The sequence below is a fragment of the Anopheles aquasalis genome, chromosome 2, assembly GCF_943734665.1.
Source record: "Anopheles aquasalis chromosome 2, idAnoAquaMG_Q_19, whole genome shotgun sequence".
Taxonomy (NCBI): domain Eukaryota; kingdom Metazoa; phylum Arthropoda; class Insecta; order Diptera; family Culicidae; genus Anopheles; species Anopheles aquasalis.
Genome location: NC_064877.1, coordinates 9,289,910 through 9,317,500, shown reverse-complemented (window position 1 = coordinate 9,317,500; position 27,591 = coordinate 9,289,910). Strand labels below are relative to the sequence as shown.

General features: G+C 49.7%; 1 protein-coding gene across 4 annotated transcripts in view; it reads right to left on the bottom strand.

Moving 5' to 3' along the window:
* Positions 1-27,591, bottom strand: part of LOC126573237 (semaphorin-5A) — a 106,595-nt gene that overhangs the window by 54,853 nt on the left and 24,151 nt on the right. For 3 of the 4 annotated variants that reach the window (XM_050233204.1, XM_050233203.1, XM_050233206.1), the window contains exons 3-4: positions 20,674-20,789; positions 10,061-10,160 (exon numbers count right to left, since the gene is read on the bottom strand). In XM_050233204.1, coding sequence (XP_050089161.1) covers positions 10,061-10,160; positions 20,674-20,789 — 216 coding nt within the window. The remainder of the gene's footprint in view (positions 1-10,060; positions 10,161-20,673; positions 20,790-27,591) is intronic. The other variant, XM_050233205.1, reaches the window with a different exon arrangement.

The following is a 27,591-nucleotide window of genomic DNA, read 5'->3' as shown; positions in this document are numbered from 1 at the left end:
GGCGTTTAACAACGGCAACGACAGTCACAAACTCGCTCGAAACAAGCCACTAAAATGAAGCCAAGAAACGAGTCAACACGAGTGGCACTGCATGCTGCTGCTGCTGTTGCTGGAAGGTGCAACCCAAACCAACCATCAAAACTCACCTCCTCACCGGGAGTTGAGGGCGAAACGAATGTAAACGTTGGTGAGCACCCGGTTGGAGATCCAAATGCAAAGAAGAAAAGAAAAGTTGATCGCCGACCGTGGTGGTGGTGGTGGTGGTTGACCGGCATGCGGTTCCGCCTCGGCATCTCGGTTGTCAGTTGAGAGTCACCCACCGTGAGGGTGTGGCGCGATCTCCGATGGTTCGTCGCAAAGCGAATCTTCGATCCGATGGAAGAGCGATCGTGTCCTAGTATTCACGAGCGTACCCAAACCCAAAAACCCAGCGCAATCGATCGAGCTGCATGTGTGACATCGTTGTGCCCGGGCCCGGAACTCACAGATGGTCACAGAAAGTTGCCGCAGGCATGCGTTGCTGGAGGTGTTTTTAGAAATTCGCAATCCATCTGCCGCCCAAGAGACGTGTTGGTGTGCGCGTTGGTTGGTTGGCCAGGTTTTGCATTTGCTTTTATTGCAAACAAAAAACACCACCACGCACGACCGCAACCTGTTATTCCAGTGTTTGTTAACCGATTTCGTTGCTTTACTTTTGATTCAAAAGCTTGTAGTTTACGCATTGCAAACCAAATGTTTTTGATTTTCAAACGATTGTTGGAGCTGTAAACAGATAAGCTTGGTATTTAATTGCCTTAAAATGATCTTCAAAACATCTGTCCAAAAGCAACATGCTTTCAATACAACATTACAATTGCATAAGCAACACCAATAGGAAAGAACCACTTTTAGAGGCTACATAATCATCACGGAATTTATTGCAATTAACGCAATGAAACGTCCATTTACACTGATTTGTAACACCTTTTATCACCCGGCCGGCCCACCAAAAAAGCGCTGTTTCACCGCAGCATGCTGGTGGCACCACACCAAAGGTCATCCGTGGTTGGTACCGCGTTGCCCTGCCTTTCGCTATCTTTTCCATCATCGTCATCATCATCATCATTGCGGGGTCTATTTGCGGCGGCAAATTATAGACCTCCCTAAATATCAAAATATTATTCAATTTGCGGCTAGAAAGAGCCCTCATTCCTCTATCGCCCGCCTCCCTTCGTAGCGCAGGCAACGATGACGACAGGCAGCATGAAATCGAAAGTAGGTCTCCCGTGTAGTAGCTGCCGCGTGGTGCGCGCGCTCGAGCGCTTTACTAAATGGAGCACCGGGACGGAGTTCTAGCCAGGGAGCAACGATATCTTCATGCGCACCGACACCACCAGGCACGATCTCGAAAATCGAATTATATCGTTAGCTGCAGCTGCCAGCAACGATCGCGAGCAGCGTGTTATGTAAGCGATGGATTGTTAGTGCATAGAGGTGGCACTTCACTTCAAACTTTCGACGAACGTCTTGATGGTGGCTCGTTAACTCTTGGTCCTTCTGGGTGAAAGACCTTCCTGGAAGCAGGAAGCCCCACAAATGGTGCTGCATTCGGCACCCAAAAAACCAGAATTTAATAAAAGCATTTTAACGTGTCATAATGGAGCATTGAGCCATTGCTGTTTTGTGCCAAATTGTGCAGAACCGGTAACACAGTGACCGAGGATCATGCTCTCCTCTTTCTATCCCCCCGCGTGAGTGAAATGCGAAACGGAGAACAAGGGAAAAGCAACACCCTTGTAACTCCTTCCTTTCCTTCACGTATCATAACAGAAACATAACCTTCGGAAAGCAGGCGAATACACCGGGAGCTGGTAATTATGCGCGAATAAAAAATGGTCCCCAATCCAATATCGGGCTGGCTGGCTAACCACCGCAATGTAAGGCCGCCAGGAGTCCCCTCGCGATCCCAAACCACCAAGGAACAAAAGAAGAAATGGACAAAAGAACCACATAATCTACTCCAACACCGTGGCCACCGCATCCTCACGTGGAGTAATGAATTTCGAGCATAATAAGTAAAATGAAACAGCGGGGCTGAATTGGCCGGGGAAAGGTTGCAACCACAACCTCCGTGCACAACGAGATGATCTTTGAGCACATTCCAGGCCATGCACCAGACATGCCCCGACACCACCAAAACCGCCAAATGGTCTTCATATGAAAGTCGTTAAAATTCAACATTTTCTCCCCCAAAAGAGGTGCGAAATGTGTTGCCCTCCCTCTTCCTCTGCCTCTCTTGTGCTCCTTCATGCCCCTTTCTTTTGCTGTCTTTGCGAACCAGTCGATCCAGACGATCAACCGACCGATCAGCGGGCGGTGATGAATGGTGGAAATTGAATCCCCAGCCACCACCACCACGGCCACCACCGGACGGACAACGGAACGACGATGCTCGACGATGGTGTAGCTGATAACGATAAAGACACCAGCCCCGAAGACCAGGTCATGTGATGGTAGTGACAACATCGAGCCGTGGAGGTTCATAAATAATAAGACAGCATTTGTACAAAGCATTGTTGGCCCTCAACCTCTCCTCCTCATCGGTGGATCGAACATCTTTCACTTCCACTCGAAGGCAACGGATTCACCGAGGTACACTTGGCGGCCAAATTGGTCAACAGCGACAGAGACAGCAGAGAGAGAGAGAGAAAGAGAGAGCTCTGCGGCTTGTACCGTTCCACACAACTGCATACCCCGCATGCTCGCGACCATCATTGGCAGGATGCTCTTACACGAGGAAAGTAATTTGTACGACTTCCCTCCAGCACGCGCACGACGTTCCGATTCGACGATTTATTACCGGTTCGCTGGCTGGCTGGCTGGCCAGGATTCAGATTTTGGTCGGCTTTGGACAGCCTTGTTTTTTTTTTGTTTTTGGATGCCAACAATTCGACCGAGGTCGCATGAAGCTGCATGATGATTAATTGGAACTGTAGCAACCCAGTCCGGTACCCGGGAGAACCAGCAGGATTGAAGGAAAAGCGTAAAAAGATTAAAAACCTGACTATTATTCAATGGCGAGTAAAATATAAATTGGATTTAAATAAGTAATTACTTATCCTCAGCGAAGGCTACTTGTTTAGTGTCAAATGCATGATCACGCAAACATTCATATCATTCACTGCGTCTATTGAGTCTTATGCCACTTCTTTTTCTATCTTCCAGTTCATTTGCTTTGCAGTGGATCCCAGAAACGAACCAAAGGACAGTTGCTTTTCGTCCCCTGTTTCTTCGGCGCACCCACCAACAACATAACGGGCCCCGTTTGCGGTACATATTTGGACAGGGCGAGCGTAATGCACCCATAAGGGAACCATAAATTGAATGCTTGTTGTGTGTATCGGTGTGTCTTGTCGGCAACATACGACGCTAACATGAAGAGCAACATAAAAGGAACCCTCGGGATCCGAGGATTTTCAGGAGAACCGACCGAAGCTGAACCATGATTAACCGCAAGGAGAGGAATGAACCCACCAGACAGCACCCAAAAAACCAGGATGCGATCAATTTGCTCCACCGCAAAAAAAAGAAAAAAAAAACTTGGACCATATATCCAGCCAGCCAGCTCAGCATTGTGGTCTTTTCATGAAAGTTTTTCGTCTACCACTTGCCCTGCCCGCGGTGGACACTGCACGCAGCGCGCGTCCACCAAAAAGAGACGAAAAAGAAGCCCCAAACAAGCCAGCCCCACCCCACACGCCGTCTTCCGCCATGCTTCTTCTCCTGCGTTTTAGTTCAAAAGAGGGATTTTCAATTTCCGCACGAAAGCATGAAGCTTATGGAGCTGCTGCTGCTGCTGCTGCTGTCGGGACAAAGAGTAATGGCAGTTCGCGGTTCCTTGTTGCGAGCTCGAAACTGCATGACAACTGGACGCGCGATCCATTTTGCGATCGGTGTGTGAGCGTGCCCCCTCCCCCCCTTCTGCGCCGCACAAAAAAGTGTAACTAATTAATTAGGTAAGTCCCAGGCGGGCGTGGAATTCGATTCGAGTCCATATGCCCCGTCGAGAACACCTCAGCTACTGCACCTGAATGGATGGCGGGATCGTGTGCTGGTGCTACTGCGAACGGTGACGTTGGTGGTGGATCGTGGTGGAGGGTGTGGTCCACAGTATGTTGGCGTGTTCAACCAAATTACCAGCCCAATTAGTCGTCGTAGCACCGACAGGATACCGGTCAGGGGCGCACAACACGTGAACTCACATGTTCCGTTCCGTGGGAATGGAAACGAAAGACTTCAACGTAAGCGACGAACGCCGAACACAGCAAACAGGTAACGTGGCGTTGTAATAGACGGTAGTTCTGGTTGGTTTGAGCGATGTAGAAAGAACCTTCCCCCAAAAGCGTTTAGCTGATCGATTCTTCTATCCACTCCATCGATGCCCCGTCCAATATGTAAATCCCTCGATCGCTCGGAATTGGTTAACGATTTACAAATGGTCGTATCTAACGGGAACACGGAACGAGTGCTCTCAACTCATCACCTCACCGCAGCCCGTCAGGCCCGGTTTCGAGGGTGGCCGCGAATGATCCGCTGCCTGATGATCATTCATCAAAACCTCAAACGATGCCCGTTCTTCTCACTGATGGTCCTATTCATTTCGATTTCTTTTTCTTTTCTTTCCCGTTCTCTTTCCCGTTGCCAACAGCAGCAGCTCGTGATAAATGATGTGATAATTCCGTCCACTCAAAACATGCACGCATACACACGCGCTCGGTATGAAGATATGTTCTACAGTCGATGGCTGAATCCAATTAAAAACTCATCGTCAGCCCGATCCCAGCCCAGGGGATGCGTACGAAGTCGGCCACAACACACAATTTGATCTATTCTGATGATGCTGCTAACCGTGAATGTGATGACGCATTTGCGATGCGAAAAGCATTTAACAAATGCCGAATTATCTCAAAAATTATTCATCCTGATATCACTGTTGTTTACGAAAGAAAATTAATTAATGATCACGCGGCCACGTGGTTCGTCTGGTTTTAGTGATATTTGAAGAGAACTTTTCGAATCATGTTCGAAACAAATCATGCTTTGGGGAATCTTAACACATTACAACACACATAAATCATTAAATTATTGCCACGAAGTCAGGCTCGACCCAGACTACGCGGCCTAAGATTCAAAGCCAAGAGCATTGTCACTCGTGGTAGCTACTTTAGCACGAACGTCCGGCTTGTCCGATCGTAAGTGATCAACCGAGCAGCACGTTGACCGATCCCATCTTCTTCTAATTACCGAACGAATACGCATGGCCGAGCGAGGGCTGCGTTCCGTGTTCCGTGACTGTTCAAAGACCAGCCGCAACCGTGGACGAGCGCCACTAACCCCACGTGCAGAGAAATCGCGAATCCGGGTTGACCTAATCCCGTCCATCTTCATCGCGATCGTCGCTGCGGACCGAGATCAAACGCAGGACGGTGACACCGAACCGTTTCCCCATTTGTTGCCAATCATCGTGGCCATTAGATCGGCGAGTGGGGCGATGGGCTGGGCACCCCCTTTCGGTACGCATCACAGACAAACACACAGCACTTGTCGCTCTATTTGGCCTTCGAAAGTTTGCCAGGCCAGGTCACCGTGCCGGCATCTTGATCGCCCCGATTTGCCGATGATTTGACAGAAGGGAGTCTCCTCATCCCCCCTTCACCTCCGCCTCCTCTTGGGGGGACGTCTCGAGCGCATTCCTCCTGTCAGTACGCCAGCCAGCCAGCCAGCCAGTCACACATCAGGATCTGTGCGGATATTTTGGCGAAAGCTTTTGGCGCTCAACGCGATGACAGTTTGGGCAGGCATTCGATCACATTTGAAGAGATTTCGAAAACAAGAACACCCTCTTCGCCCTTCCTACCTCCTCTACTCAATAAATTTGGCGCTGGCCCTGTGATGTGAAAGGCGATCGTCTTCTTGGGGGCGCACCGGCGACGGATCAGGACACTCTGGAGAGAGCGAGAATGTTTTCTCTCACCTGATATCTTACGGAATGGAATTTGTGGTCTAATCCGCGTGATCCGTCACGATGACAAACGAAACGCGCTAATGAACGCGTCTCCTCCACCCTTGATCACAGCATTCGGCAACTCAATGCGCAGAGCAATGATCGATTTGATCAGCGAGCGGTGTTTGCAAATCGCTTAACGAAAGTATCATCGATATGGTGCTGGTTTGATCAAGGGGAATCATGGAGACCCTTCAAAACCACAAACGAAGGAATGACGGTGACAAAACCGAATAAAGAAAGAGAGAAAGTCGTCCTTCCATCAAGTTTGTGCTCTAGTACGCTCTACATCACATCGATCTGACAGCATCTCCCTCTTTTGAACTTGATATTTGAGCCCCCAGACATTTTCGGACGATTCGCAATGTCTGCAGCTCGACCAGATGGAACCAATGAACCCTCGTTGAAAAGGATTTTCATAAAAAAATCCGAAATCGAATTTACAGGGAAACTCCCGGTCCTCTCTCTCTCTCCTGTTCCTTCTTGTTATTCCTTCATGCTTGGAGTCGGTATTCCACTCCACGATAATCGATGGCCGATGATAGAGCGTGAAGATCGCAGATCATTAAGCTCCGAGAAAGACGAGAAACGCGAGAACCTGCGCTGGAAAGCAGCGGAAAAGTGATCCGGATTCCACCTCCTCCTCCCCTTCCCTACCACACGCAACAACAAAAAACCACAAAAAGACTCGGTGGCCGCCAAGCGAGCGGTGCGACACATAAATACGCCCGTTTATTGTGACAATTATTTCGACGTTTAATATAGAGTTAAGTGCATGTTGCGGGACCCACCAGAGACCCGCATCCCCTTTATCTTTAAGGCCTATGACACCGACGCAGAGAGAGAGAAAAAAGAAGGTGGAGAGGTTTGGCCGTCATGCAGTCCCCAAAACATCCGTTTCGTGTGCGTTTTGGCTTGGTTTGCCGAACGCCAGTTGCACGCATCAGCGAAACGACGACGACGACCACGACAATTGGAAAACATAAAAGCCAACCAGCCAGCCTGGCCAGCGTGGCCAACAGTAACAACAACAACAAGCCGAAACATTCACAAAACCTGGCGGTTTGTGGCGGTTTTGTGGGGCCACCGTGCACACACGCAAACTGCGTGCGGCCATTGTTGGCCACCGCACAGCGTGTCCGGGAAGATTCCTTTTTTGTGTGGCAAAGCCGGAGGTGTCCATGGCAACGGGGAGGACATCTGCGTCCCCCGCGCCCTCCACCTACGTGCTCCGTTACGCGGGAGGCTGGCTGGCTGGCCGAGTTGCTCATAATTTTATCTCCATCGTCGTCGTCGTCGTTGTCGTCGTCATCATCGTCGTCTTAACGTTCCCAGAACCCGGATTCCGGATGACGCGATAATGGTGGACGTGACCGTGTGTTAATGGCCATCAGTGTAGCGGGGGGGCTGACATTGTCATCGGTGAGAAAGTGTATCGGTGTGTACCGCTGCGGAAAAGCGGTTTCGAAAAATATGAATCTCGCGGCCAAGCCAACAGCCAACCCGAGAGAGTGGCCGGTGTAATGGAGTTTTCTTATCAAATCGGTCCACCAAATTGCTTCGCGATAGCGCCATTCCATTAAACAGTGCCATAGTGCGTGTGCCAGTCTGTATGTGTGCGGATAATGGTCATAACTTTGCAACCGAAATGAAGGTTTTTTTTGTCGGGGGCGAGAGCAAGGGTTTCGCTTTTGTTGTTTTCCGTGGGATTCGCTCTGTCGTGTAGGTACGGTGTGTTCTGTGTGCTGCAGCCTGGCGAAGGCCACACAACGGCAATGAATGTGAGGTGAAAGCATATCGTTTGCATGCAGCATGAGATCATCGATCCTCGCCCCGCAAATCCTGTGCTAGTGGTTTCGGAATTTGAATTAATTATCCAAATGAAAAGGGAGATCTAGGACATCAAATTAGAAGCATGAAATTAGGAACTAGAATTGCAAAAAAAAAAACTAAAACATCAACGACAGAGGTCGCGAATTGCGAATGTCAGTCACAAACTCCGGTCCAAGGCACCATTCAACCCACTCGCACTTGACCAGAGTCGCATCTTTATCTCCAGGAATGTTTCCCAAAAGGCAAAACAGGCCCCTCGGAAAGGTGATCTTTCTCACGAAAGTATCAACTTCAGGTTCATGATGGTTGTGGTGCAGCCAACGAGACACTCGAGACATCGACACGGAGTCGCTTTGAAGAAGGCAAGAAAAAAGGAGTCATAACGGGACTCCCCTCCTCCGCCGTTGCACATGCTTCTGAGCAGCAGGAGAAAGGTTTCCTCTCCCAATCGGTGCGCACCACAGTCCAGTTTGGAAGCTTTGATCCTTTAATGGCTTATAGGGCGAAAAAACGGCGGACAACAGTCGTCATCGGTGCGCCCCGTTGATGCCGCGAATGTATTTTCATTTTATTATGGAAACAAAACTATAATTACCCGGGCAAGAATAACTCGACTCGGGAACCTCTCTCTCGTGAAGAGAACGGCAGCGCGTTCTCCAATTAGGTTGTAAAAAAATGAACCCTTTCATCGAGCGTCGGAATTTCCGAAAAAGGATCGCACATCATCACCTGCTGCGAAAAAGAAGCGAGCGGGAAGCAGCACCTCCGCTTAATGTTCTCATTATGTTGCAAATCCCCCGTGATCTGCACCGTTGCATTGAACATTCTAATCGCCACGATTGGCGCGCGATCATTATCGATTCTGTTGTTCGTCAATGGATCGTTGCTTGCCATTCGCCTCCTTCGTGGTGAAAGTGGTGAGCTATCGATTGAAACATAAAATCTATGCTTGGCCCCGGGCACATTTTCTCACTTTTTCACTCCCGGTGCAGCCGACCGTGCAGATCGTGCTCGTCCGGGAGATGAGACGCTCTAATGAGCCGCTGGAGCGCGATAAGGTGCCATTGCTGATCGAGAGATGTGTTCGTTCCTTCCTTCCGGATCGCCAGATCGCCAGGCCGGTCAACCCCCAAATGCCTTCTATCGTTCGCTAAGCGGATCAAACACACGCGCGCACCCGGCCATGATTGAGGCATCATTAGCGGTGGCGTCCCGTCTTCTCTCATGCGGAGGAGGAGATGTTGAAAGTTCGCACCGTGCACCATCGCGTAGCCTTATCGTACCTCCCGGTGCACCGGTGCGGTTTTAGCAACCTCCCACGGTCCCAGGACAGATCGCAGCACGTTTACGGCTGCAAGCGAGCTAGGGAATGAACGCTCGGTCTGAAAACCCTCGAGGGATGATATGAGGTGCTGAAGCAGCAACAGCACCATCACCACCACCGAAAGATCATTGTTCGCGTCCGATAATTATGACCGGAAGGTGAAATGAAAGTAATCATACGCGTTCGCGCTAGCGCGAAACCTTTCGCGGCTCTGCATTCGGCCATTCGGAACCGAGCGGGAAGACCTTTTACTTTCCCCCCATTCCACCCAATCGTTACAATGCGGCACTCTACGGCGCGTGCATACGATCGGATGAAATCGATCCCACAATGACCATTAGAAGGAGCGGAGTTGACCATCTGCAGACGGTGCTGCGTTCAGTGAGGGCTTACCACCATGGGGGGCACCAAGGGTTTTCGGTGTCTGGCGGTGGCGGCATGGTCATTATGATATTTCCATCGTGCTCATTAAACGATCATGATTGCGTCGCGCGCGTGATTTGATGGGCTATTGACAGAAACCGCGATACGATCAGAAATAAAAAGAGGAAACAGGGAGGAGAAGTGAGGCTAAGCATCATTACCAAAGGGGAACACAATGGGGAGCGTGAAGTTTGTGTTTCCTGTATTCTGTCCCTTTGTTTTCGGACCATCTTCGCAGCATTTATTCGCAGGCATTATGCTCTTAAGTGTCTTTGTAAAAAGTAAAAAAAACACATGTAATGCTTATGTAATAGCGCACAGAGAATGCTGAGCATAAAATGGGAATGTGCTACTGCGACAACAATACCCCCTCATCCTCTCGTGGAGCACACTATAGCCCGCATCCTTGCAGTGTTCGTGACTAGCACGTTACTTACCTTGCACCAACCAACAGCTGGTCACCGGCCACGTCGATCAGCATACGGGAGTACGACGTCACATTCGGGTCCGTATAGCGGTTGGCAGTCACGAGCAGATCTGTGCGAAGCAGGAATAAAAAAAAATACACATCGAGGAAATTAATCTCATAATTCACAACACATGCAAATGCGACATAGAACCGTCTGTGGCCATGCCTTTCATGTAGCAGATCCGGAACACACCAAGCAGAGCGTCAAAGGCAACCTTTTGAAGCTCCAACCGACGTGCAGGTCGCTGCACTCGAGCAAAGAGCATTGTAAAGCGACAAACAGAAGGGAAGAAATATAAATGCAAAACCCGGCGCTGCATCTTGGTGTGCATTATCCGGCGTGCTGTAATGTGCACAAAAAGCTCCGTTGAGCGATGTTTGAAGAAGAGATTATCCAGAACCTTTTAGTCTGCGACACACAAGTTCACGTCACGTGAAAACAATGCTCTCCGTTGTTGTGTCAATGAGCAACCGCAGCACGGATCTTGAGAGTTGCACTCGGAACACGGAACCGAGGGTTTTATGGGGGATTTGAGCAACAAAAAGGGAATGCGTCACTCTAAGGCACATTCCTAGCAATTATGAAAAGAAAAGCGAGTGGAGTAGAGTTCACTTTCGAAAATGCTCAATTTCTCAACATCGATCACGTCTTAGTTTCAAGGGAACTCACCAAGAAGACATCGACGATGACGACAACGATGACGACGATTGGTAGTAGGAATAGAATCGAATCGTGTCTCTGCTCTCCTCTGCGATCCCAACCCATTACAATGCGCCCATTGCGATTCCTAATGTGCAGCCAATGATCATTAATAACCAACCGGCATTAAGACGAAGGCCCTCAGCCTCTCTGCAAGTCTGCGTATTTCGGATTTCTGGCGCACGGTGGGCACCATTTTACATTCACCGTTCCGGCCACCGTGTGTTTCATAATGCAGATTGCTGCTGCTGCTGCTGCTGCTACTGCTGTTTGTGCCACATAATCATAAACAACCCTTTGGCCCATTCCAAGCCATTAGATCATTTGTTTGAACATTGAAGACTAATTATTGAGCGAAGGGTAAAACGAGGCTGGGCGAGAACATGGACTCCCCACCAAAGGAAACCGATCGATCGCGCTACTATGATTCGATTTTCATTAGCTAGTTAGCATAAATGGTCGTAAGAGTGGGGGTGAGAGGGGTGAGTAATGCTCGCTGACTGGTGACACTCCACTCCATGGCAAACACTCCACGAAGCAAACAGAACGCAGCTACGATTCAGAATGGAATGGAACGGAACGGGTTGGGAAGTCACTCGATGGCAAATCTAATGGTTGTGGTTGTGTGTCGCGGCTGCACGCCATCAACCATAGCAGCATAGCATAGTCCTCCTGGCACTCCACTCCGCACTGCAAGCTGCAGTTTCATAAGATTTTATCAATTTATTTAAATTGTACTGCACCAACTGGAACACAATCGAAACACGGAGCACTCAAGAGACAGAGAGAGAGAGAGAGAGAGAGAGAGAGCGAAACGAGCAAAGGAGAACAATGGATTTCGAGGGTTTCGAGCGCGTTAAAACCCGTGGATAAGTTATGGTTCCTTAGCTCCCTCTTCCAATGTGCAGCCAGTATCCAGGATTTTGCCCTCCAGCAAAAACAGAGAGACGCTGCTGCACATTCGGATCACAATGACACACCATAGGCAGGGTTGCTGTGGGGGGATTGGTGGAAGCGAGGCGGACATGGAGCCGACGACATGATCATGTGCTAGCCTGCGGTGTCGTTGCGCTTCCCTCGATTCCACAGTGAGTTATGCTCGCTCCATCTCGCAGCAGCCTCCGCAGAAACAAAACAAAAAAAAAACGCCAGAGCAATCTTTCTCCGCAAAAACGAACGGAAAACGAAAGATTTGCACGCTCCGTGGTAGGCGACGAACCCAACAAACCCACCCACCGAATCAATTCGCCTTCCCCGGGGGGGTTAGTTTTGTGTTTAATTTAATTCCGTGGAAAAATCATACGAGAACATAAGCGTACGCGTGCCATATGCGATGATGATGATGATGATGGAGTGTGCGACGCTGATCACGGCGACGGCGACAAACGCCTTTCGAAATGCCCAGGACACACTCTCCTCCGCCATACATCTAGGCATCATAACATCCTCCTCCGCCTCCTGGTGCAGCTGCAGCTAGTGGCCGAGAGAACTGTGCGGTGCTGGATGGGTCCTATTACCACACAAATTTATGGCTCGCGTTTCTACAAGATATTTTAATTACGGCTTGTAATTCATACCCTCGTTTAGGGCGCACCGCACCGCACCAGCCACGACGGTATCACGACGTTCATTTATGCAATGAGGACCCTTTTACACGCCGGGCACCATCACCACCCCGTGCGGCCACTCTTGAAGCCGGTTTCGACAGACGGAGCGACAGATGAACAACCGACACACAGAGTGCAGTGCGCTGGCGGTGGCAGCAAAGTGAAGGGGTGAGAGGGCACTCCAAGGGGTGGGGGAAGGGGTGGCTCGATTCCTCCTGTGCTCCAGAGCAATTGTGGATTGGAGCTTTAATTAAATATCATCCAGCCAAGCTAGCGAGTCAGCACCAGTATGGCACCAAGCGAGGGCGATCGCCTACCAACGGAGCACGGTAAGATGTCGCGTACACATTAAGGGACCCGTGCTGAGCAGTAGTAGGTTGCAGGAAGCCTGGGCCAGCTGACAGTCACTATTTGTACGCCTCGAAGCACCATTAGGTGGGTTGGTAGAAGGAAGTCTAGGCGATCGATCGATGTGATCCCATAAAATGAAACAACTGATGTGCCAAGTAGGCGTCGATACACCGCGCTCATCATCACCGTGCACATGGCCTACTGTGAGTTGAGTTTCAGTGACATCAAGAGCAGTTTTTCTTTCATTTAGACTCTCTTTAGCGAAATAATGTTGGTATCTAGAGCTAAGCTAATAGAGCTAATTTTCAGTTAATGAACTGCCAAAAAGAAGTTAAAATAATGTTGTTATCGTGGGCGTGCTTATAGAAATAAAATTTTATATTTTCGCCAAATGTCTTCCAACGAATGTTTCTTTATTCAGAAAGTTTGTTTAGAAGACAGAGCTGTCCCTTCCTCGGTTACACTCTCATTATCCACCATCTGTTGCCTCTGAATCATGCCCCAAAAACAACCAGCCAAAGCTACACCAAAGGTCGCCAGGCTAGGCGGCCCAGTCTAATCGAACCGGAAATCGTGTAAGTCACATATTTACACTAAATCCAGATAAGAGCTGCGCGATTATCGGCGAGCTGTCATCGTGGCTTTGAGTCACTTTAACGAGAAAAGCCAGGCATCGAGCATGTCAATTCGATCGCCGACATACCGCGAGACTCGGCGCTGCTATGCGTAGGGCGCTGCTGTGACACCTGTTTGTCCAGCGATCGGCCAGCCCTTATCCAATCGCTCCATCGCACCCGGGGGAGTGGTGACACGAATCCGATAAAAGCTCCCAATTATCACCGCCACACGGTCGACGACAGCATCGTCAGGCTGGCTGGCTGGCTGGCATGCTGGCTGGTTTGCGCGTTTTTCAAATGCATTGGCCAAATGGTGTCAGTGACAGAAGGTTCCGTCGGCACCGTTGACCTTACACGGGAGTCAACATGCGCCACGGTAACGATAATGGCAACAACGATCGGTGGCGGCGGATGGCCATTTTGCCAATCGGTCAGCAGCCTGCCTTTCCTCCATCTCCTGGTTCTCCTCCTTTGGTAACTGCTTTTCGCTAACAGGATAAGGTCGCGGACCAGGAGAAACCGAAGACGAGTTCCCTACTTTTTCCCCCTGTTTGGAGACAGTTCCTCGGGACCACATTGGATGGTTCGAAGGGATCCCGTAGGCACCACACATACACGCCAGGGCAACTGGCCGGTTGGAGCGGTCGATCGGAGTGACTGGTGCACGACTAAGTAGCGAACGAACCAACGCGCCTAGCTAGGCACACCACAGCCCCAGACACTGGTTGTCACCGTCCATGACCAAGATGACCGTAAAAGGAACACTTGCCCTCTCTCTCTCTTTCCCTCTCTCTCGTTGCGGCTCTCCCTTCGCTACGTGCACAAACTGGACACTGGATAGTCCGTGCGTTGAAGAAGAGAACAAAAACGGGGATTAAAGACAAAGTACACGGCTCGAGGATCCAAGACCGGCGCTATAAGGCCACGCTCACGCAACTCAACCCGAGCAGCGCTAGCCAGCGTGTCAGTTCTTCCTTTTCCTCACTGCTTTTCCTTTTTCTTTTCGCACACGACGAGCCAGTGCCATCCGAAATCACGATCGATGAGAAACGAAATAAGTTAATTAAAGGCGTTACCTCCCAACCGACCCGAGCAGCAGCTGCCCGAGCGGCCCGAAATCAGATCGTCCCTTTAGGTCACGTGAAATCCTGCAAAAGACTCCGCGTCTTTGCGGCGACCTTGCACACGCCGATGGTGCTGGAGCATCCCGTGGTACCGTCCAAGGATTAACCCAATAAGGCGCTGACCACCTCCGTTCACCAAGCTGCAGGAGCGGGAGCAGAATGGTTTAATGAAGTCATTCGAGGTTCGATCTCTTCGATTCGGTTTGGCACCAGGCCTGGGCCAGCCAGCTGGTTGATTGGAAACTGGCCACAAAACAACAGACTGGAAGGGAAGGGAATGATTTAGCAGAGCACAGCGCACACAACGCCCTGGCGCATATATATGTTGAATGCACCTCAAAACCAATCAGCATAAAACAATGAACTGCAGCACTGGCGGCCATTTCTCGGCCGCATGATCATAACTCATTCTGTCAAGACATGAGCACCGTTGAGATGAAAAATTACTCCCGATCGCTTCATTTTCATCAGGCCGCCCAAAAATTGCCATCAAATTGATGTGAGTGAGCGCCACCACCGGGGGACGTAGTGCTGCCCCTGGTCAACACTGCGCCCCCCCAAAAAAAAAGAAAGCAAAACCGCCTCATCGCCTTCGTAATGAGAAGGTTGTATTTTTTTTTTTTGGTAACAGAAGCAGAAATGCATTCTCACATCTCATGACGAGCCTTTGGGGATTGGATCTGCATTCGATCACGTTCAGCGCCGGTCTCGGTCCTCTGTTGACTACTGGCACCACCACCACTACGAGGCGGGATATGATTGATTTCAATGGAGGGTAATTAAATCGTGTTCAATTATCATGGAAAACATATCCATTTGCCGCGCGTTACTACTGTTATGGTGGATTCGCTGCAGGCACCACTAAAAACACCCAGATCTTAATTTGTGTAATTCGTCATTTATTGATGCTGCGGAGTGAGAGAGAGAGAGAGAGAGAGAGAGAGAGAGAGAAAAGAACGAGACAGAAAAAAGGAGTAGAGAAAGCATTTCACGAAGAAAGAACTCTCTTTCCAGGAATCGAATCCATCGCCGAGCGAAATGGGTCACCATGGAATGGATCCTCACTGGCACTGCGTTGACACAGGATTTCGTTCAACGAAAGAAGAACAGAGACAGGACCAGAACCTCTCGCGTGGCTTCAGTGGCCACCGATAATTGATTACACATTTATGGCCTTAATTTTGATAATTTAATTTTTACCTTCGCCACCAGCAATCATCATTTTGGTGGGAGCAGTTCACGAAACTGGCGATCATGGAATGGCTGACACAACCAGACCTGCTGTCGGTGCTGCTCATGCTGCTGCTGCTGATGCTGCAGGCCGCAAATTATGCGGTTTCTCGGTCCGGCTCCGATTATGCAAAAAAAAACAACGAAAGAGCATCGCCTAACATACCGAGAATCACCAGGAGGGAGAGTTAAAAGAAATTATGATTCTGGCTCCTTTTCCCACACCGGAGAGCTCGAGCACAACCACACACCCACCGCAACCACCACGCAACCATTTGTTTGGATTGAAATCTCGAACAGCTACACTTCGGTCACTTCGTTGGGCCAATCGCAGGTGGGGGGAGTATGCGTTTAATGTGCATCATTTCCTTACCCTCAGACCACTCTCTCACCCTCCGCCCGGGAAGGTGCAAATGAACCCGCGGTAATATGCTGGGAACGCAGAGGCAGGCCAAGGACCAGACCAAACTGCATACCGACGATCGTGTATGGCTTCGTTTCTCGCCAAAGTTCTCGACAAAATCATCGATTGCGCTCGGTCATCGTCTTGGGCTTTTTCTTCTACCTATTTCCGTCACTCGCACATACACATGGCCATGATGGACGTACAAATTGACAGTTATGCCACATGGCCACGGTGGACCGAGGATGACCGACGTGAAAACGGGACCTGGACGATGATGATCATGATGATGATGATGATGATGACGATGGGAAGTGCATTTCTGCACGTTGCCACGGTTCGAGATGCCACGGTCCGAGCCCTTACATGGTCAGCACCGGTGTGCCCTGTTTAGTGTTGTTGCTGGACGACGACAGGACAGGAGGAAAACCGCAAGCTGCTGCCGCTGTCGGTGCCGGTGCTCGCTGCTTTCTCTACCTCGAAGCCTTACTCGATAGATCGATGATCTCGATCGTGCAATGGATCAATTTGTGCACCATCGATGAGGTGATAAATGAAGCAGTGCAGACAAGTCACAGAAAGAGAGAGAGAGAGAGAGAGAGAGAGAGAGAGAGAGAGGGAGAGAGCAACGAATCAGCATCGCTCTGCTGCTGCTGATGACGATGACGAAGCGATGTTGCGACCGGGTGGAAGGAACGGGTTGGAGCATAATCGGTGGCCATAAATCAAAACGGCAGCTCGCTCAGCACACATACACCGACACACGTACAGACACTGGATACGTGCACTTCTGTCAAATTTGCAATGAAAATTCAACGCAATTCAAAGCACCATTAATCAAAAGACTGCAACGAGTGACGAGCGACGAACCTCTCGCTGGAGAACTCGGAATAAAAACCTGGAACCTGCCTTCCCGCGGGCCAGAAGCCATTATTATCGTTATCGCAACAGTTCGATCAGGCACACGGTTTGTTGGGATCGTGTAAGCTTCCCCAGTCAATCACCAGATGCGCCAGATGGTGCCTCCGGGCACGGAAGCGCTTAAGTGCCCCCATGTACCCCCTCAGATGACATTGACCGATATCCGGAGCGACGCTTTTCGCTCGTGATGCTTCTATGCTCTAAGCAGCAATCTTCCCAAAGTACCTCACATTCTCAATTGTGCGCTTCCACTTGACATGAGAGTCTCACAATTTGTGGGCACCGAAAATGGCCCCAAAAATCGTTCGAACCGAAAACCTTAAACCAGAAATCAGTCAACACCGTTTATGTCAATGGAATTCGCACCGATCGAACGATCGCCTCGATTCTCAACAACAAAAAAAAACGAGAAACCATCACAACAACCATAACGGATGAGGCCAACAGTGGCAGCAGCAGCTAAGAAAGGCTACCTTCTTTTACCTTGAATGGTATGCAAAGACATTCCGTCCAGGTTGCGGATTGCGCTGCGCAAATACGAATGTCCCCATCGTGGCCAAGCCAACTTCCCTTTTCTGTCAATCCGGCTGTCAGTGAGCAGTGAAATGGGAAGCCACGAAGATGTGGTGATGGTTCCGGTGCCGGTGTCACGGTGGTTGTCGATCGCTAAAATGCGATACCGCGCGCCCGATCGGTTTCGGGATGAATGACTCGAGCTCGAGCGGTTCCCGGGCGCATCGCTGCACGTCGTGTCAAGATCGAGTGCGCGCGCACACGGCTGGCAAACGGTTCACGTTTCCAGTCCAGTCTGCCTTCCACTGGCAGCAACGAGATCCAGACATTGCCATAATCGATCACCGATCGCCGCCGCGACTCACGAGTTTGTCGGTCGGTCCGGTTTGTGGTCCAGTTGCTCCAATTTTTATTCCCTTCTCGGCGATCACATCAGCAGCAGCAGCAGCAGGTTCGTTCGCTCCATCTGCATCCTTCCCTCGGGAGGGAAATGGTCCATTTTCCCGGCCCGCTCTTATCAGCCAAACGGGTTCAATTAAATGCGCTAATGAAGTATGCATAGCCGATCAAAATATTACAATTTTTGGCGACTTTATCCAACTCACGATCCCCGCATTCCCAAATCCTAATTGAGTTCCCCTAGCAGCCCCCGATGGGAGTTTGGTGTTCGTGTTCGTGCACAAGGCAAACAGATATGGCACTTAACGCTTTTACGATTCATTTATTACCTCTCTTAGTGGCTGGCCGAGCGTGCCAAAGCGTGTTTGTGAGGCTACACCGCCGCCACTGCCACCACAACGCCGTCACCGTTCCGTTCCGTGCATATTAATTGATTTTTCGAGGGAAATTAAATAATCCATATTCTCGGCACGCTTATTAAGTTTCTTCGAAGCGTGTTTCCTGGCCAGGTGGGGAACGGTTACTGGCGCGCGGCCAGCATTATTTTGGGGTAGGACACAGGACACTTTAGCGACAGTCATAAAACCTCACCAGGTAAGGCAACTACAGCTGTCTCCACCGGCGTTGGTAGAGAGCATAAATGCAGCCGCAAGTGAGAGAATTAAGTGAGCCATCATAAATGGGAGGGTGTTGTTTTTTTTTTGCATCATTTTATGGAACTTCATCAAAAATAAATTCTCCACGCAGAAGGTGAGCTACTAATTTGGGTTTAAATCGGAGCTCGAAAGATTTGCTTGATGTTTTTCATACAAAGACGGAATGCTCATGCTGCTGTTGCACCACAAACAGATAAAATCCTCGGAATCGATTCTTTTTTTTTTGTCGCCTTACATCATTCGTCCTTATCTGCAATATAATACCGGAGTTTAATTGCATTTCTACTACCCTCAACCGGTTGACTGAGAGCAAACATTTGTGTACAATGTGTACTCTGGCAAATCAAACACGGAACGCAGATGGAGAGAGGGCGAGAAGAGTACGAGAAGCATAGATTAGACGCCAAATTACCCTTTTTTCGGGGACGCACGCACCCGTTTGGTGTTGACCCCGGATGCGACAGCCGACGGCGTACGTGACCGTTTACATGAAAGCCAGCCATTTCTTCGCGATGATTTCGTTGTCAATGACATTGCTTCTTGCCTTTCTTTTTTGCTGATTTTTTTCGTTCCTGTTGGTGGCATGATAGTGAAGTACAAAACGCTCCCAATGTTCGATCAGACAGCTAGCGGGGACAGCCAGCGTTATCAATCTTCGCGTGTTATCACACAAAGCACCTAATGCGCGCTAACCAAACACTTTGAACGGTTTGCGGTGACTGATGTTTCCTAGCTGCCACGCCACATTTTTCGCAATAAATGGCCACAATCTATCTAAGAAAGAAGGAGAGTGTGTTGCGATTGAACTATCTCTTTTTATGGGTTGTCGCACACATGTCACACACCCCAGCGAGTGCGCAATATAAAGAGTGGCAATCTGGTGCTGCGAAGTGTGATAGATGATAGCGACAAGCGATGAAAGGCAACGAGGCACATTGTCCGTCGGTCGCAACTCCGCACTATCTGGTGGTCCGATATGGGGCAGGAAGTTTATGGCATTGTAAAGCATAGACTCTATCCACCGTAGGAGCTGCAGCCGACCATATTAATGTTCGCAAAAACCTTGAGTTTTTGATTGAATTGCTTTATGCGTGTGCGTCTACAGCATTCAATCGAAAGCGAAAAGCGAAACACCATTTGCGGGAAACGAAAGTGAAAGAATTGTACACGAATCAAAGAACACGCTAGAGCAATAACGGCATGTCCTAATCCTGTGCCCAAGACACAACCCAGCCGCAACATTTTCGGCTGTACGCCCAAAAGTCGATGAATGATAAATGACTGTCGGTGGCCCCCGGAGAGTGTTCGTAACGTTATGGTTACCTTGGCTTTCAACACACACCCCGTTTGGGCGTCCTAGTTTGGCGAATTTGAACTCTTGGCGCGCGCGCTCGTGCGATTCGCTCACAGTAATGTGTTGGCCCGATCGAAAGGCCGCAACACGTTTGGACGCATTTTGGCCTCTGGCCCTCCTCTCAGGCGAATGTGTATCACACACACCTCGCGATTACGTGAGCAAATATTAATTTTTCTCCATCCCTCTCTCATCCCCATTGTGTGACAGCTCGCGTCCGCATCGCTTGGAGCGATGCAAAACTGTCATCTTTTGAGGGCATCACCGGTCGGTGACATAATTGTTGGGCTTGCGGGCCTCGTATTCACTATTGCGAAGGTGCGCTACTTATACGTCCAATATGGTAGCAGGTGGAAGATTGAGGAGGTTCTGTATGAGCCTTTCTTTTGCTTGTTGCTGCAGCTCCATCTAACTAGGACACTCTAAGCAAAGTAGTACGAGGAAAAAATTCGACTAAAACCAGCACTCAACGAGAGTAGAACCGAATTCTAAAGCCCTTCTTCTGAATGCATTCGAGAGCGAGAGAATGGAAGCTGCTTCTACTGTTTTAAAACATAATACCGAGCATAAAACATCGCCAACATCACAAAAAGCATCATTAGCATGATGAAGGTAGCAAGTGAAACGATGTTGCTGGACTTCAAAGCACATGCACGTACAAGTATCATCAACATATGCGCTGCAAGCACTAACATCAGTTACCTACCTTTGTATGATATGAATCTTCGATCGTCCCGCACATCTGGTGTCCCGGCGCTGACGGTAGAAACAACGGCAACAACCATCACCAACAAGCACAACAGCTTCATTCTGAAACTCCTGCTAGAGAGGAAGAGAAAAAGGATGGAAAAATAATAATTAATTAATCAGTCATCTTCAGCACGTCCACACGGCTCACATTACACAATCAAACGGGCCCTTCGACTTCCCTTCACGACGAATGCAAATGCAGAGTGTTGAGATAGGTCCACTCAGGCAGGCTAGTGTACGATAGTCCGACCACCTTTTTCCCTGATCGATACGCAGCCGATGATCAAACATCGACGAAGACGAGAATATTGTTGATCGAAAACCAACAAAAAACCCGTTCTTCTGAGGATATCGATAGGAATAGCGCTCGAAGGTCACTAACCTACCTCTCTCTCTCTCTCTCTTCACATTGTACAGCACGCACTTCAACATCAGAGTCAATAGACCATCCGTCGATCCGTATCTATTTCGGACGCACTTGGTGTTTACGTTCCCAGGGAAATTGGAGAAGCTGTACGCCGATGCACCGTCTGGGCTGGTGATCGTTGGATAAATATTGAAATATTTGCCCACTCTCTTTTTAGGTACGGAGATAGGTTTAGAACAACTCACTCGCACATTCGGACGTTGGTCTGTAAGTATTGTACCTCATAAAGTTGTGAATTCCCCGAAAGTGTACTGAAGTTTCGGTAATGAGGAGCACCTGACTGACAAGTAACTTCTATCCTAGGTACAGAACCCCGAAGAACAGAAGGGATAGATAAGGATTAAGACGTTAAGACACAACATCGAACCTCCATGCTTTGCTTTCCTGGGGCCTAGATCTCGCTGCACCTTCTCATTGCCGTCTTATCATACTTCTCCCTGTCTCTGGCAATAAACCACGACGTAAACCTTCGCATTCGGTTCTAATCTATCACGAGCCTTCGCTCGTACAAATAGTTTACCAATCCACTAACCCTCCCAGACGTAACCGCGCGCCTCTTTACACGTCTATCTCGGTTCGGTTCTATTTGTTCTCCTACCTTTCCATCGCACAATCCACCTCGCAAGATTCTCGCTCGGTACACTCGGTCAACGCTCAATTAGTGCGGGGACTCACTTTGTTATCTGCCGGTCGGTCGACACGATGTCGACACCGGTTCATCGCATCGCGAGCAAGCGAAGGAAGGTACGACCGCCGAGCCGAGTGCCATATTTCTTTCGCTGCCGAGATCCACGCTCCGTTCGCTCTGTAAGTGATCATAAAACGGGCCTAGGGCAGGTGGCTGTGCGACGATGGTGGTTACCGGTTCGTGGTTGCGGCGGGAAAGATAAGCCACTCCGAACCGACCGAAGGTGGTGGTGAAGCACTAAAACCGACCAAAACCTTTCGTTACTTTTATCTCTCCATCCAACCAACCAACCATCTAGAGCAGCACGTTCCAGCGATTGAGTTGTTACGCCAGGTTCTTTGCTCACTGTTTTACGGTCTCTTCATGTTAGACGCTTGAGGATCCTCCGGTAGAAGAACTCCGTCGTGAGGTGACACGTACGCGTCGCGTTGATTTATTGAACTGCCCCACAAGTGTTGAGGCTCTTTTCAAAGATGTCGTCTACCGGACAGTGTTTACTTCACTTGTTCTTACAGCGCCTGGAAAATGTTTTTAAAGAGATCCCCTCCCCAGGTTAAAGACGTCATCGGTAAGAACTGATTCGCTGCGGGCTTTAAGTTCTTTACGATGCAGATGGTTAATGGTTGGCCGTTTCACCCGTCAAATCGTCACGCACTGGTCATCGGCGGCGGCGACGATTGAGCAATCATGTTGATTCTGTTTTATGTTCTTTTGCACATCGGCTATGCTGCTAATTTGGCTTATGATTTATCGCCAGTTGCCGTCTAATATCGGAACGACTTCATTAGCCTCCCGCTGTCTCTCACTCGTTCACGGCAGGTGAAAGATTGACCAAGCAGAGCATAAACCATGACATAAAGCGAACCAATTTGCATCGGTGTTGATGAGTGCTGCACATCTGTCTGTCGTCGTCCGACTGCACGGACGGAAAACTGGCAGCTGGCAGAGCGGCAGGGGAGTGTTTTGACTTTGAACGATCTTAACGATTTGACGATAAATTATACCAAAACGCCCATACGGTTTGCCATATTTACCATAATCGATCAAAAGCGTTCCATTTTGAGTAGCGGATAATAGAGCGTTTATCTTTTGATTGACCTTACGTTTGTTGAGGGAAAAAAACCAACCAAAAACCTCTCCAGACGGAACCGCTCGACCGCATCCAAATATTTAAATGCGCCAAGCGATTTTGTGCCAACCAGAGCGATCGATCGATTATCGCCCATCGTACCTCGCACGGATCGATATGGATCTCCGAAAAAAGTGGTCCGATTCACAAACGACGGAGCAAACCAATTAAAACTGATCCAACCGATCGGTCGTCGGTGGCGATGGTCGGCGAAGCGGGCTGCAAATAGAACAGCTATAATCCACTAAACGGGTCTAACTGCCTTAGGAAACTGGCCTTTTAAAATGGAGGAAGAAGCTGCGAACATAAAATTCGCATTTGGACCGTTTCGAGACCTCCGCTCTACGTTTCGTGTAGGATTTTCCATGGAATTTCTGAGCCTCGTTTTGGCGCGAAACAAGCAGCAGGGTTAACCAGGTACGTTCAAACCTGGGCACGGAAAAGGTTCCAAAATTGATACTTCGGAGTTAATTTATTGGCGCGAGAGAATCCGCAAAGCTGTTGATGCTCCATTCGAGGAGTTGTTAGGGAACTCGAAGGGCTCCAGACCGAGGATCGGTACTACCTGGTGTGTCCACATGCACGCGTGTGTGCGCGTGACGAGGCACAAAAAGCGATTAATTACGTGAGCAAAGGAAGCGAACCTTGAGACACCCAGGGACACCATCGACGACGACGATTCCTTTCTTTTCCAATCCGTTCCGTCGATCGTGTCCTGGATTTGGTGATCCGGGTTGTTGTTCTGGCGGCGCGCAGACAGACAATGTTTGCGAGCGTCTGGTGACAAGAGTGTTACCAAATTAAGGAGCTACAGCGAAGGACTGGCGACAACGACGACGACGCCTACGGCGCCATTACGTTGCGGACAAAATCGAACGGCACAACGTTTCGGCCATCGGGAAAGGAAGCTCCTGTCATGTCCTGGATAACGACTGCTGGCCAGACCCTCGCTCTCTCTTTCTCTTTCTCTCCGTCTCTCCGTAATCTTATGCTATGAGTTCATTCTGACGTAACTTCGATGCAGATCGGAGCCAAAGATCAAGCAACCAACGTTGCAACCATCACCTAATAACCACCTTTTCCGAAAACACGATCGTGTGTGTCTGTGCCCGTTGTGCGGTTTGTCTTGTTCGCGAAATCTCCGCTTGTTCAAACAAATCCGCCAACCATTCCACCAACGTTTATGCTCAAGGTTACCGCACCACAGCGCACGGAGTTCGTGGAGTTCAAAGTTAACGCTAATCCACTCCACGCCACAGTCTGCACTGGCATGTCTGGTGATGACAGGATTTGCCAAAAAAAAAACCTGGCAACAACCAACACGTCAAACTGGTGAACGCTGAGTTCGAGTGTGGGTCACTAGGTGGGGTGCCTCTGTTCCTCCGTTCCTCCTGATTTTTGGCACCCTTCCTTACGTAACACGACGCGACGCGAGAGGTTGACGCTTTTTATGCAAATTAGGATACATCCACACGTGACACAGGGGTAGAAAGAGGGGGAAGTAAGCAACAAAGTACACCAGAGGCCAACGGGGACGGGTTACTGGTGCACAACACTGTCGCAGACCCAACGTCAAGCGCCATCAAACCTACAACCGGTCCCGGTACCGGCGATCGTGTGCATTACTTAACGCTTGCGCTCGCGCCACTTTTTGGAGGTTAGGAGTGTGTGTTTGGGTGGCCAAGGAAGTCCAAGACCACTTTTTTCCCAAGGATTCGTGTGGTTTTTTGGTCTGTTTGTTGTTGTCGTCTACTTTTGCTCGTGACGGGGGGTTCGTCGCCTACCTTAAAAGAGGTCTTTTGTTTTCGTCCGCAAATTATCGCGCTCGCCGCATCGACGACGGTGACGACGACGCCGCCGCAGCCGCTTGTTGTTTGCGCAAAAAGCCCCCGAAAAAGGATCCAACCGATCGAAGGCGATCGAGGCACCCAGATAGCCATCGTGGGGCAACCACGCGCTTCGGCAAATCGTAAAACCGAAAACTCGCAAATCGAATCGCCAAATTCCCCAAAATCGAAAAGCCAAATATTGCCAACAACAGACTATCGTGCATCTACGTATCGTGATACAGATGGACCGATGACAGGCTGGCATTCGTTCGGGCCAAAATGACTCCAAACATAACAAGGGTCATTGTGTGCGCGTGTTTCGATCGATTTCTGTTAATTCAAGACCCCTTGCCCTTGACGCGAAACGTGTGATGGAGGTTTTGTTTGCCATTTATGCCTTTTATGATGGATTCTTTCATCGAACCTTTAGTAACTTGAAATCATATGCATATTCTTGCAAATTTTTAAAGGATTAGAGCTTCTTTACAACGTTTTAATGGAACAAATTGAGTTTAAAGACTCGTAACAAAGTCAGAAACATACAAACTGTGAAGAATAAAGTAACAAAATACCATCGACATCGAGTACACATGTCGTACAGTGGAACAGAATCTCTCTCGAACAAGGAAGTCAATCCAGCACACGTGCATACGTTGGCCACTGTTCCCATTCCCGCTTTCTTGGCGCAGATCCAGGGGATATACTAACGAACCTAAGCACAAATCCATCTTGAACCCTTCATTACGATCACTGAGTGCGCTTCAAGCGAACTAGGAAACAGCATTGACCGACAACCGATTGGTTCGCCTATCCCCCGATGCGTCCGAAAACACATGGCCAACTCGTGGTTCTTGCAATCGCTATCTACCATCCGAACGAAGGAAGTGACGGACCTTGGACAACCAGCATCCCACCGCACATTGCAACTGAGAGTGACCGCGCGGCGACTTGGCTGCCACCAACAATTGGCCTCCGAAAGGTGGCTCCCAATCCTCCTCGGAAAAGATGATCATGATGATGATGATGATGATGATGATGATGGGGTTTGGTACGCAGTGCCCACCATTGGGTTATTTCCCGTTGGGTTTTCCCATATTTCACGTCAATCAGTTAGCTAAACTCGGCGTAGAAGATGGATTCGCTAGGGCCGCCATTTTTAACCATATTTATGCTCGGTCGCGGACACGGCCACGTCGCACGGTTCCATCGTGTGTGCCGCACGAATGGGTGGATGGAAAAGTTATTCCTTATGTTATGCTGGAGCACACTGGATGCAGTTCGCGGTTTCGCGAACTCTGCGTTCACTCTCTGCGTGGCGTTTGGGAAACCTCCTCTTCCCCCTGTCTCTTGTTTCGATTGTTTCGGCCACATTAACATGTGGGGGTCTCGATGCTCGATCCCGCCCCTTCTCGAATGCAGAGCTTCATTGTGGACTTCATTGCCGAGGACCACAAACATAAATCCCATTCCTTCCGCCCATTGCGCTCACGGTTTTCAAACAATAAACCGGTAATCCGCCCGGTATGAACCAGGGGACATCAACCCACTGGTGTCTCCTCCTGGGCCCTCGATGTGCCTTCACCATCCGCCGGGCATACAATTCGATGCAGCAGCAGCAGCAGCAGCAGCTTGGGCGACACAATCCAAAGGGAGTGTGCGCGCGTGGACGGGCATCACAAAGTAAACGGGCCAAGATGGCAGAGCATTATGCTCTGACAACTGCTAATGCTGCTGCCGGTTACCGCTGCAGCGAGGCCACGACGGGCGTCTCTATGGCTTGGAGGCTGCCTGCAGTTGCAATATACACACATCAATCACGGGGAAGTGCATATTCAAGCAAACACACGAACCCAGCTTTCGCGCAAAGACGATGAACTCGCCTCCAGCATACTAGCACAAACACAGACCGACAGACCACGCCACGTCTTCTGGCTTCTCTGGCATATAACCGCTCGAGGACACGCTGTCAACGTCGCAACCGTTTATGCTCGATGCAGCGTACCACCTAACCCTTGGACTGCTTCTGGGACTGCGACACATGAGTAATTGCCTACGTAGCCGACAACAACGAAGCCCACGACAAAGCCACCTCTCGGATGTCGCACGGAACGCGACTCCCGGACCCACGGAAAGTGGATGAGCGTCTGAAGTGGTCACAGTGGAGCCCCGAAAAATCAATAGAAAGCACGGACACAGACCGTTAAGGCCGACTGCGAAAGCATATTAGCAACGTGTCGCAGTCGTCTGCTTCTGAAATGAACACCGGTCAAGGAGCAAGAAGCTGGCAAAAGGCCCCAAACCCTACCTGGCTTCCGGTCCGCTCCGGACTTTCGGGGTGTGTTTTCGCAAAGAAATAAAAAGCAATACTTTTGTTTTCCACAAAAGAACACCGTGCGAGGGGGCGAAACAGGCGAGAAAGTAAACGACACTTATGCTGTTCGCTTTACTTGCTTGAGTTGAGTTAAGTCACATAACCTTACACGTTATCACCAAACCGCCGGCTCGTTACGAGAGACCGTTAACAAGTAGTAAGTAAGCAGCTAAGCTGTGTGCGGCACAGCAAGATTGCCGCCATGTTGGACATGTGCTGTTTCCTTTGCTGGAGGTGACCGTGAAGCCGCACAAGTGACTGCGAGGTGCGAGAGGGCACGTGTGATGGTGATACACCACCATCGCTTGTCTGGAAGTCCCCTCAAGTGGTCTCACTGGATGTGACGAGACGACGGATGTCACTCGCTTCAGTTTGGGGAATTTATGACCGCCGACAAAGCTAGTCCGTCCTCAGGGAACAGTGTCAAGTT